The sequence below is a fragment of the Pteropus medius genome, unplaced genomic scaffold, assembly GCF_902729225.1.
Source record: "Pteropus medius unplaced genomic scaffold, Ma_sr-lr_union100, whole genome shotgun sequence".
In the NCBI taxonomy this organism is placed as follows: domain Eukaryota; kingdom Metazoa; phylum Chordata; class Mammalia; order Chiroptera; family Pteropodidae; genus Pteropus; species Pteropus medius.
The window spans coordinates 21,572,852-21,585,516 of record NW_024342471.1 but is presented as its reverse complement, the minus strand read 5'-3'; the positions used below and the strand labels follow the sequence as shown (position 1 = coordinate 21,585,516).

Sequence of the window (12,665 nt, the reverse complement as noted above, 5' to 3'; positions counted from 1 at the left end):
GCGCAACAGCTGCTCCCAGAGCACTTTCTGACCCAACAGTCCCCGAGCGCCGGACGCGCCGCGCCCCGGCGGCTCTAGGGACCCCCCGCGCCTGCACTGTCCCCGCGCGGACGAGTAGGGGGCGCCCGCGCCTTTGCCCCCCGTGCGCACCCCCGCCCCGCTCACCTTAGCCCCGCGCCCGAGGTGAGCCCGGCCCCCAAATCCTCCGGGCGGGGGTGGGGTGGGGGTGGGGGCGCTTCTTTTGGAGGGGGGTCTTCAAGGCGCAAGGCCCTGAGGCGCTGTGGGGGGATGGCCTCGCTCTCGGCCGGTGGCCCCCCGTCTCTTTTGGGGGGCCGGTGCGGGCGCGGAATCCGGGAGGTGTCCGCACAAAAGGCCGAGAGAAACTCCGCGTCGCCTCCCCTCCCTCCTGCCTTCCCCGCCCCCTCCCCTCCTCGCCTGCTCCCTCCTCATTCAAACCTCGGCTCGCTCGTGTGGTGTCAGTTCAGTCCCGGCCGCCGCCGAGCGAGGAAATGGCCGAGGAGCCGGAGCCGCAGGTAAAGGGGGCGCGTCCCCCGCCCGCGCCGGGCCCCAGGGGGCGCCCCGCTTCGCCCCTCGGGCGTCCCCCCGAGCCCGCTCTCGAGTCTCCGGCGCTCGTTGTCTCGCCCCCTTTCCCGGATGGTCGCCCCGCCCGCCCCCCCCCCATTCCTACTCCAGTCCGCTCCTCTAGGGCGCCCCCTCCCCACCCGGCGAGAAGGTGTCGGGCGAGCCCCCGGCGTGTACAGTGTTTTACCATCACACTCACTCTTGGAAATAGTCGCGATGGCTTGGGGGTGGGGGAGTCCCCCTTCCCCGGGTCTGGAGCCAAGGGATGGCCGGAGGGAGCCCGGGGGCTGCGAGCGTGGGCGCGTGGGGGGCTGTTCCTGAAAAGTTGGGTGGCTCCGCCGGGCAGGTCTCCCGGCTTGCCGACTCGGTTATGGGGGGACGGGGGCCCGAGCAAGTTGGAAACAGCCAAAACAATGCGTCCTAACAGGCGTCCCCCGCAAACAATGGCCGGGACCGTCCACACTGGCCGGGCGGAGGGCGAGTCGATAGGGGCCGGGGGAGGGGCCTGGCCTGGCCGCGGACCCCGATGCGCACCCCAGCGAGCCCCCGGGCGCCCCCCACATCCGTCCCGGGAGTCCTGGTGGTCTGCCCATCTCCGAGCAGGCGGTGAACGGGCGCTGCGTTTCCTGGATGTGTGATTAGGTTTTTTTTTTTTTAAATTATCCTCTTTAATTTTAAAGATTTAAAAAATCTTATAATAACCCTTAAACGCTTAAAGACTATCTTTATAACTCAATTCCAGTGGGAGACCCAAAGCCATCTAGAAGCAGAATAGGAACTCCAAGGGGCAGGACAGATTGAAGTGTTAGCCCAAAAGTGTTTCTAATTTATTTATTTTTTTTAAGAGAAGTTTCTGCCAGCAGGCGCTGAGTGGCGAAACGGCGCGGTTTCAGATGTAGAGCCCTCTTCACTTTTGATTTGGCCCCCAAATGCGAGGGACACGGGATGGGGAGGGGAGGGGAGGGGAGGGGAGAGCGCTGCTGGGGGCCGGGGAGACTGGATTTGGGGCGGCCTCGGCCGTCCTACTCTGAGCCGGCGAGACCTCGGGCCGGTACCTGCGCGTCGCGGGTCACAGCGGTTCGGGTCCCGGGTTGGAGCCCACATTTTAGGATTTGGGGTAGGGCCACCGAGGACGGGAAGCCGGATTCTTGGGCGGGTAGAGTGGCCAGGCGGGGCGTTTTCCTCAAGGTTTAGTTCCAGGAGCAGTGAAGAGCCACTAATGGCCACTTCTGGGACCCCAGTAGCCTGTTCACACTTGGAGCAACAGAAACTTTTTTTTTTCTGTTTATTTTTTTTTTCCCCCCGAGAAAAGGAAAGTCATGTCGGAGTTTAAGGCTTTGGTGTGTTATTCCGCTTTGAAATTCCTTGAGCCTCAATTTATATTTCCGAGTCAGCCTGTAGGGCTTGAAGCGTTGAACATTCCTGAACGTGTACTAAATGGCGGTTGTCGTGGTCCTTCGGCCAGTTTGGGGTCGTGTGTTATTGGCCAGCGTATATACTACAGCCTGGCTGGCTTCCCGGTTTTCTAGATCGTTTGCAACCATTAAGCTGTATGTTTTAAGAAGCCTAGGTCTGATTTAGTTCAGGTTGATTCAATTATGTCTTCATCGCTTTTGAGTTGGTTGAATGAGTTGACATGAGATTAAGCTCAACAAAAGAAAGGCAGGGAACAACAGCTGCTGGCCAGGCCTGGCGACTAGGTAGGGTCTTAGGAGGCCTTTTACCTTCTCTTTTCTCTGAGTCAAGTCTATTTAAAATGTCCTTTTACTATACTTCCCCACCCCCCCCGGAGTGGATGGGCTGCCTTGATATCAAATAAGACTTAAAACACTAAATTTTATACTATTTTGGGAATTAGTAATCTGGAGTTTCTAAAAAGCCCTCAGTCTCTATAGTGACAAGTGCAGAGTAATATAACCTAATTGCTTTTTGTCTGAAAATATAACAGTCAAACCACTAGTTTGTGCTTGCTTAGTTAATGTGTGCTAAGAACTTTTAAGGTGTGTCCTTAATGGTAGATGACTTTTTCTGAGAAGTCATATTTATTTTAGATACTGTTTTGTTCGGTATTCCAAAGACTGTAGTACTGTGTGTATATGTGTGTGTGTTAATCCTGGTGTTTTAGTCGAAGTCACCCCCCTCCATTGCTGCCATTTTTAATGTTATATAAGTATTAAATTCTAGAGGCAGCGCCTTATTTAAAAATCCAGAAGCCAATAGCTACAAAACAAACTTAGAATGTATTCAGTTTGTTTGGGTTTATTACCCGATGGTTTGGAATTTTAATTATTTGGTGGAAGAAGGAAGACTGCTCTGTTAGCTGTGCACGTTGATTTGCATGCTGGAGGAGGAAGTAGGGGGAAAGATTGACTTTTCTAGGTGAGGGACATAGAATTTTTTCTCTAGTGTCCTACTTCTTTCAGTCTTTATCTTCACAACACCGTGTTGCTTGTGAAGTTTGACCTTTACTGTTTTTTTTTTTAATCTGTGAGATGGAAGTTTAGCAGTTGTCTTGGGTTCATATTATTCCCTTTCATTTCTTAATCAAGAAGGAACTAATACACCACTTAGATAAAATTTGTAGAAAATATTTTCCCCCTTAACCTGAAGAATAGTCTATTTAGATAATAGCTTGATCTCCCGCTCCCCCCCCCCCCATAGTGGGAGGGAGGAGGGAAGGTTTTGACTTTGCCTTTACTGTTAAGTTTTAAGGTGGAGGGAGATTTGCATACTCTTGTAAGCCTCTGTTTTTGGCAGTGGAACTTGGGGGGAATAGCAACCCCAGTTTTTGCTTCCAGTGGTCCTTTTAAAAGAGGAAATCTGAAAAGATTTAATCAACAAGTCACTTACAAACCGATGAAATAATTAAGGAGTATAATGGCCTGGCAAGGACAGAGTCCCTCACTTCATTTCAGAAAAATGTTAATCACTTTTCTAACAGTATTTATGACAAAATGGCATGTTTTTGCCACAGCAGGGTTGCCTTTTCCCAACTCCCGAGCACTCTTAACTCTGAAATGCTTGATGAGAGCCTCAGGGGTCCCGAAGGATGTGCTGTTTTCCCACTTTACAAAATTACATTCTTTTCTTGAAGTTGTCACAAACATGGTATTGGCTGATAAGAACTTTGGAGTAGTTTTAATGACTCTTGACTGCTTACAATCTACTTAAAAAAGGATATGCTTTTTATCTGACTCTTAGGACTGTAATGATTGGACCTCTTATGTTTTACATGAAGCTTAGTTTCCATTTGTTTTAAAAAAAAATTTCAATTCTGATTGTTCCATCTCAGAATGGGTGCCAGTGTGGCCTGGGAGTTATGGTTTTTGAGGTTGCTGGGTATGACTTATTTTAAATTTTTTATTCCTCATTCCCTATTTCAGTTTAATTCTGTAGCAGTATGGTTAGTAAGTGAAGTGGAAAGGTGAATCCAGGGTACTAAACAATGGCTAGGTATCTCCCACGCCTTGAAATTATACAGTAGGAGTAAAAACATGAGACAGTTCTAGATACTCATGGGCATTCCAATAGAATAAAATAAATGTAATGAGATTTTAAATTAAATGACTGCAATTGGAATATACAGAATAGTTTTGAAATTACCGAGGTATTGCAAAATAAAAACCTAGAAGGTGTTTACAGAACAAGCGTTAAAGGAATCACAGTCATATTACATATTCCAAAGAGTGAAGGGTTTACTTGCAGCATGTAAATGAAACCTGGGGGGGTGGGAAGAGGCTGGATTCGTACACCTCATCTCCATGCTTTGGAGGGAGGGGAATTGACTAAGTGCACATGGAAGAAAGAATGAGTTACACAAAGAAAACAGGAACTTTCTTAAATTTGGGTGAGGGAGGCTTGATCACTCTAACCCAGTGGGCTCATGTTAGGCACAGTAAAACAACCTGACTGAAATGCTGGCTTTTAGGAATAAGGTTATTTGGATTCTTTTTTTTTTTTTTCCTAAACACAGTTAGGCGACTTGCTGGTGGAACGTGGGGCAAAGGGTTTTGAAGTGAGACTATGAGGGCAGATAGGACTCTGACTTTGAGGAAGTGAGTACAGGGACCATCTTTCCTGAAATCTGCAGCTCGTGATGAGCAAGCTCGATTCTTGTATAAATCTACCTTCCAGATAAATGGCGGGGCAGCCCCTGCCCAGCCAGCTGCCCCAACAGTTGCCCTTGTGTGCCTAACATTGGAAAGCTCATTAGAAAACTTTACATTCGAACATTTGTTGACTGATTGTTCTTAACATCCCCATTACTTCCTGCCCAGGGTAACAACTGAGTTACTGGAAATTTGGGGTCAGTTTGGCAATTTTATGATAAAGTTGAGAAATAAAATTACTAAACCTGAAAAGACAGCTGAGTAAGTTGTCTGAGAGAATTAGTTTAATTCCTTAGCTTTTGTTCTGAAGCTTTATTTACCAAAGTTGTTTCTGAAGGACATATTCCTCCACAGAGAAGATTTATCCTAGAGTCAGATGCTGGTGTTTTAATGGGTTCTTACACTGTTTTATGTATTGGCGTTCATTATATTCTAATGTTAGAAAACCTTTTGAATTTAAAAATGTAGTTATATGGCCTGGAGATATATGTAGTTATATGCAGGTAGGTTTTGTTCTTGAATAATTAGTATATTAGAAGAAATACTGGTTTTATTTTTCCTACCTGCATCAAATCTGGATAATTGCAGAACAGTTCTGTTATACTCGAAGTGTTTTTTTTTTTTTTTTAAATCAGTGGATACTTTTTTTGTTGTCGTTGAGTATGTAAACCTAACAAACAGTGACTGCGTTAATTGGAAGGAGACTTTTTTCTCCTTAATTTTGTAAGCAAACAGGTGATTTGAAAGATCCAGACATACAACTTTAGTATTTACTCAACAAAGATAGGGAGGGGAATATTTAAATGTCTCTAAAGATCTCATGCCTTAAAAGGTGTTGCAATGTGTATATTTAATCTGAAGTTAGTTAAGTTGGGTACAATTAAGAACACTCACCATTTGGCCTTGTAGAAAAAGCGATGTAGGTGTGTAGGGTAGTGGTGTGGTATAATGCATTGTTATAGTTATTTGTGTATCTATATATACACAATTATTTGTGTGTGTGTGTGCATATACACATTCAGTGTTTTTGTAGAGTTAAAGAATATAGGTAAAGATAGAACAGTTTATTTTATTAGTTCTCTGAAATCATTCTCTGTCTTTGGTGTAGTTAGTCTGAAATCTTTTCAAAATATTTAGGGTGGTACTGGTTAAGTCATAGTAATGGAAACTCACTGATAGCAGCGCTTAAAATTGCTTGCTTAATTGCTTAATTAAAATTCTTTTTTTAATCCATTTCCCTTTTTTAGGTCAAGATGGAATTTTTAAAAGCCAATTTACAGACCACAGTATCTGTTAATATTGACAATACTGATAATTGATAATGCTTTAAGTTTATGTAAGATCCTTAAACTAACTTTAATTGATTTGGAATGATCAGGCAGAGTTTTTAATTATGACATTCAAATACACTAATATTATATTTTTATTTTATATTTTTATATTTTATATTTTTATATATTTTTTTGGTACTACTTTGGTCTCTAGTTCTTTTTAGAAGTGAGCACTTACATACAATTTCAAGAAAATGAGACTATGTCCTATAGGAGCTTCCCAAACTTTGCCTTTGAACAGTCATTTGCTTTTAAATAGTTGAGGCTGTAATACTCAATATCAATTTTCGGTCTTTTAATCTTTTTCTTTCTCTTCACTTTAAACATCTATCCACAGCTGTATTAGGGATGTCGGGGTTGACCATTGAAGCTCATGGGTGTGAACTTAGTGATTTCCTTGAAATAGTGCCGAAGGATTTAAAGTTACAGGTTTTAATTGTTACTGTAAATTACTGTGTAGAGTTCTCTGCTTGTCAGATTAAGAAAAAGTAGTATGTGAAAAATATACAAGGGAAACATAAAAAAGCCTATGTTTCCTAACCAGATCTTGGAGATAATTTTGCAGTGTAAAGGGTAGCAGTTTGTTTAGTAGAATGTTTTAATGATGATTTAATTGGGTACTTAAGTAACTGGGGGGTGGGGAGGAGCTAGTAGATTTGCCGAATACTTCAAATTACATGGCTTATAAATAGGATTTTTATGTGTTTTTGAGTTTTTGAGGACTGATTATTTTATTGCTTCACACTATGGTAATGAATATTTCCTATCAAGAAATGTTAAGATGACCTCAGCTGAAGTAGAGCTGTGCTGTCTCTAAAGGTTAACAGTTTGCCTACATTTGTACACGAAGAACAATATTTAAAAGTTCACAGCCACTGGCAGCGTGGTGGCATTTATCCCTAATTTGTTATGTTTACACACAAATTATTGTGCTTTTCATTAAGCATTGCGTATGTATAATATTTTAAGATCTACAGGTATTGATAGAATTTACAGTAGGTTTACTCACAAGTAAGTATCTGCTTAAAAAAACCCAAAAACAGAAGAAATGACCTAATGAACATTAGATTTCTATTTCAGGCAGTTATATAGCAGTTTGGTTCCTGCTTTTTTTCAAAAATTATGTTGCGGTAAATTTAAGTAATCACAATGTAACTCAAACCCTAGTATTTTCTCATAATGTAAGGTTACACTGAATAACCTCTTGTTTAGGTGTGGGGGTATGTGGCTGGAGGGATAAGTGCTGTCATTTCATTTACCTGAGTAAAAGTTTAGGAAATTTTTTTTTAAATATTGAAAAACATTTTGCTAAGTGCCTCTCAGTAAGCTTAGTGTGTTCAGAATGCTCGCTTCTCTGCAAACTAAAAGCGCTTAGTCTGAGGGTGATGGGCTACTGTCCTCTCTCCCCCTCCACTTCTTTGTCAGGACGATTTACTTGGTCAGCAGCGTCATCGATGTGCCGCTGGTTCCTGTGTGCTCCACGCGTAGAGCATTGAGGGTTCTGGGAAGGCTGTGTGCACGCACGCCCACACACACTTCACACGGTTGGACACGCTGATTGGTCGTTGGTAGTAATTAGCCTAGGATGTCTATTTTTTTATAAGTTCCATTATTATTAAAGTCTTTATTACAATCAGTCTACAGGTTTTTGTTTAGCAGGTTGGTTTTAAGTGATGGAGATACTGATTTAGAGTTTAAGCAAGTGTTCTGTCTCCTTGTAGTTTCTCAGGCAGGAGCTGAAGGCATTTGCCATCAGAGTTCCTTAGCGTGGCCCACATGTTTTGTCATGCTGGGTCAGTACAGAACCCAGGCGATGCGCTCTTGCGCGTGCTGGTCAGCTTTATGGAGTGAGTAAATGGTTCTTTTCTCTAATCACACTCTTGAAATTGTGGAGAATGGTAATTATTAGGTGGCAGCCATAGATAGCTAAGTGGACGTTTTGATGAACATTCAAGTTAATTTCAGCATGAGATCAGTTATGTGGCCAGAGATGTGCACACTGATTGCACACCTGGACTGGCTGTAGGGTTTGTTCATTTCTTCAGGTGTTCGTCCAGGGCCTCACCCTGTGCCAGGGACTCGCTCCCAGGCACAGGGGCAGTGGCACACAAGGCGACAGGGTCTGTGCTCTGGGAATCTTACTTTGAAGGGGTGGCCCAGGGTTTGCAGATCTCTTGGATGAGTAGTAAGGACGGTTGCGACCTAGGGTAGTCCAGAGCTAGGGACAGTTGGGCAGAGCGAGTGACTATCAGAATGTGTCAGAAGCGTCCCTGGAGGAAGATGTGCTTCAGTTTCGCCTGGGAGAGTCTTCTCCCCGATCCGGGCTCTCTGGAAGGTTCCCCTGCCCAGGCCATCCTTCCCCTCATCTTCAGGCCTCCATCCTATTTACCCTCCCCCCAAACGGAAGCTTTCTCCTAAGATTTTTTTCCACCGTGCCTCCTTTAGGTCCTGTGTTAGAAGCTTACGATAATTTACTAGCCGAGTGGGAAGTAACAGGGATGTACTCACATCATGTGTCTAATCCAGAGTTGGTGTCTCTTTGGGAAAGATGATTTATAAAAAAGTGGAATTCCCCAAAAGTTAATGTTACAGACTAGTCGAATTTCTTAAAAAACAAATAAACAAAGATAATGTTGATTTTGATAACTCTGATTTTGCCAAATTAGGATATTAAAAAAAAATACCATTCGCCACTGCCACTTTCATTTTTTTAAGAAGGATATTTTGGCACCAAAAAGTAGAAAAGATCTCAAGTAAAGGACAGTCTTTATTCAAATTGAAATGGACTGAACTCATTGAGTTGTTTCCCTATTTGTCATTGAGTTGTTGGCCAGTGAAGATAGTGTTGTCAGAGTTTGGTAACTACTTTTCTAGAATATGTGCTGTGAATTTCTTGAACTAAAATATTACTTAGGACACTGGCATTCCGTCAGTATTTGCTGAATGAGTGAATGCCTGCATGGAAACCTGCTTGATCAGTCACACAAATATCATTTAATATCTTGATTAGCATAGTCATAAAGTATTTTTTTTGACTATATCTGCCCATAAATGTAGATCTAGCCATTAGAACTATAGAATTTTGGAACTCTGAGGTGATCTTATAATTTAACCATCTGCATTAAGTAGGTAAAGATGTGAGGTGTGCGGTGGTGACAACTTGAAGGTTGTGACTCAGCCAGGACTAGAACTGGGGTCACTGGTGTCCTTTTGTACCTCACCAATCTGGTAGGCAGTCCACGTGTTTATCCTCTGCTGGGATTGCAACAAAAGACTAAGAAATTAAGATAAAACATTCAGTACATTTCTTTTCTAAAGTCTTATTTAGAAAACCTTAGAGATCTAGTTTATTCAGAACTAAAGATAACAAGGAATATGAGCACTTTTTTTTTTTCTTATGAGTGTAAAGAAAGGGAAGAAATGTTTCCTTTCCTTCTGAGCTTACAGGCCCTTGCTCTTTGAGGAAGTGGAGAGAAGGAAAGTTTTTTTTTTCTTCTTTCTTTTAATGTTGCCTGTGGTGGGAGTAGTTTGCATGTCTTTTTGTTTTCTTGGGCAGAATTAACTGACTTCAATTAGAGAGTGGGGACTATTTAGAAACCTTTCCTGTGTTCACTGTAAAAAGGTGGAGAGTGTTGGCTGTGGACATGAATTCTTCTCCAAGAGTGAACAGTAGCTTCTAAATAAATCAGAGCCTGCTGAGCTAACTGGTCCTCCATTTTTTTACCTGGCCAATCCGGAATGTGAAAGGCAGATAAAGAATGGGAGGATCCATTTTCCGCTGAACCAGCTGTGCTGAGGATTTTATTTTAAACATGTGCATTCACATTCACAGAGTGGCTGTGTACGCACTTCCTTATTTGTTCTTTGGACAAGGAAGCCCTCCTTTGACACTTGTTGAAGGCAGAGTTGTCAGAAGTGAACTGGGATTTGGGTGGTGGATTGAAGTTTAGAATATCCAGTGAATCAAAATTGGTCGAGGGTACCCTTGGTCGGGATGAGACCCGTTCCGAGGTATTCTGTCTGTTGCACAGGGATTGCAGGAAAGGTCCCTGTTTTTCTGTGCTTACTTTGTTGACTTGTGTATGGGTAATCGTCCAGTGTGCTTTGAGGTTTCTGTGTGTCTTGTATGTGTGTTTGTATATAAGCTAATTTGAAGCTCTGTCTTCAGTTTTTACCTGAAGCGATGTCTTTAATTGTCATCTTCTTTTCACAACTCTTAAGAGTCTTTAGATTTGTGGAGGCTGTCTGTAAGGATACACGTGTGCATTTTAAATGTATTCTTCTGAATTTAACCATTTTTGTCCTGCAACTTCACATTTTCGATCTAAACCATTAAAGTACCATGTTTTAAGTTTCTCAGCTGGATGAAGTTCTAGTGATTTAATAGGTGCACCAATTGGATAAATGTTAATGACTTAATTAACAAGCACCTTTACAGGATGGCACCGCATTAGTTAAAAGTGAAGCAGCTGAATTAGGTACCCTCTCCGCCACATGGAAGAGATCACTGTGAGTCATGCTTGCCAGCCCTCGCTCTTCTCTATGCAGCTAACTGTTCCTATTTTTTTACCCCTCTAGGTTTTGGAAATCGCTTGTCTCCAGGTTGCTGGAATTGACTTCTTGCTCAACTGAGTCATTCAATGGAGACAAAGAGAACTAACGCTTCGTGCTGACTCACGTTTGAATCAAAGCGTTGGAGAGTCTGTCTGCCTTTTTTGTGGAAAGAACCAGTGATACTATCACTGAGCTTCCTAAGACTTCTGAAGATAAGAAGTTAGAGGAATATACACTTTCTTTTGAACTTTTATAACAAATATTTGCTCTCGTTTTGAAGCCCAGGGCTGCTCGGGGTGTGAGTGACAAGTCTTACAAGTGGCCTTATTCCAACTCCAGAAATTCCTCAACCGGATTCTTGCTTTATATACAGTCCCGAAGTGACAGGAAACATGCCGACTCAGTCCCTCTTAGTGTATATGGACGGACCGGAAGTTATCGGCAATTCTCTTGGCAGCCAAATGGAGCTAGATGATGCCGTGTCAATAAAAGGCGCCACTGCTGTTCCTTTCAGAGCCACACAAGAGAAAAGCATCATCCAGATGGAAGGGTACACGCCCTTGGACTGCATGTTCTGCAGTCAGACCTTCGCCCATTCTGAAGACCTCAATAAGCACGTCTTAATGCAACACCGCCCCACGCTCTGTGAGCCCGCGGTCCTGCGGGTGGAAGCAGAGTATCTCAGTCCTCTTGATAAAAGCCAGGTGAGAACAGACCCTCCCAAGGACAAGAACGGCAAGGAAAATGAAGAATTCAGCTGTGAAGTGTGCGGGCAGACATTTAGAGTCGCTTTCGACGTCGAGATCCACATGAAGAAGCACAAGGATTCCTTCACGTATGGGTGCAGTGTGTGCGGACGGAGGTTCAAGGAGCCCTGGTTTCTCAAGAACCACATGCGGACACACAACGGCAAGTCGGGGGCCAAGGGCAAGCTGCAGCAGGGCTCGGAGAGCCCGGTCACAATCAACGAGGTGGTCCAGGAGCACGCCGCCGAGAGCATCGCCTCTCCTTACAAAATCTGCATGGTTTGTGGCTTCCTATTTCCAAATAAAGAAAGTCTAATCGATCACAGGAAGATGCACACCAAAGACACGGCTTCCGGTAGCAGCGGTCCCCAAACAGACTCTCAGCAGGAGGGGATGCCGGCCCCCGGAGAGGAGTTCCTGCAGTTCTTGAACCTAAGACCCAGAGCCCCCCCGGAAACCGGGAAGCCGCCCGCCAGATGGATACCTCAGCTCGACCCGTTCACCACCTACCAGGCCTGGCAGCTGGCCACCAAGGGCAAGGTCGCCGTCTGCCGAGAAGTGAAGGAGCAGCCGGGGCAGGAAGGGAGCACCGACAACGACGATTCGGACAAAGAAGAGCTCGGAGAGATTTGGAACGTGAATAAAAGTCATCCCGAAGGTTCTGGGAAGTCCAAAACGAGCAAGAGCGGTTGCACAGGCCTCTCCCAAGACAAGGAGAAGCCCAGACACGCCAACGGCGAAGTGCCTTCCGGGGACGCGGACCCCAAGTTGTCCAGCAACAAGGAGAAGCCCACGCACTGCGCAGAGTGCGGCAAGGCGTTCAGAACCTACCACCAGCTGGTCCTGCACTCGAGGGTCCACAAGAAGGACAGGAGGATGGACGCCGAGTCGCCGACCATGTCAGTAGACGGGAGGCAGCCCAGGACGTGCTCTCCAGACCTGCCCGCCACACTGGATGAAAATGGAGCCATCGATCGAGAAGCTGGTTCTGAAGATGGATCTGAGGACGGACTGCCCGAGGGGTTCCATCTGGGTAAGCTGCGCCGCTGGCCTCTGTGCTCCCCACAGAACGCTGGCGGGTGAGGGGGTTCATGGAGCTGGGTTTGAGGTCAGGCTCTTGGTAGTGTCCTACTGGAAGTCACTTAACCCCCTCTGGGTTGAGTTAAAAGGCCGCACTGTCTGGAGACATTTGTGGTTGTCACAACTGGGGGTGTGTGCTGTTGGCACCCAGTGGGCGGAGGCCAGGGACGCTGCTAGACACCCTCCCCTGCCCAGGAGGACCCCGCACAAAGAGTTATCTAGTGCCGGGGTCAAGAGACCAGATAATACGTGGCACTCTCGAT

At 44.9% G+C, this 12,665-nt stretch overlaps 1 protein-coding gene across 4 annotated transcripts in view; it reads left to right on the top strand.

The window, feature by feature from the left end:
* Positions 1-12,665, top strand: part of ZNF217 (zinc finger protein 217) — a 36,479-nt gene that overhangs the window by 13,779 nt on the left and 10,035 nt on the right. For 2 of the 4 annotated variants that reach the window (XM_039864654.1, XM_039864653.1), the window contains one exon: positions 10,601-12,355. In XM_039864654.1, the coding sequence (XP_039720588.1) occupies positions 10,969-12,355 (1,387 nt within the window). In that variant the 5' untranslated portion in view covers positions 10,601-10,968. Of the gene's footprint in view, positions 1-43; positions 184-390; positions 534-10,600; positions 12,356-12,665 lie in introns of those variants that run through there. The other 2 variants (XM_039864652.1, XM_039864651.1) reach the window with 2 other exon arrangements.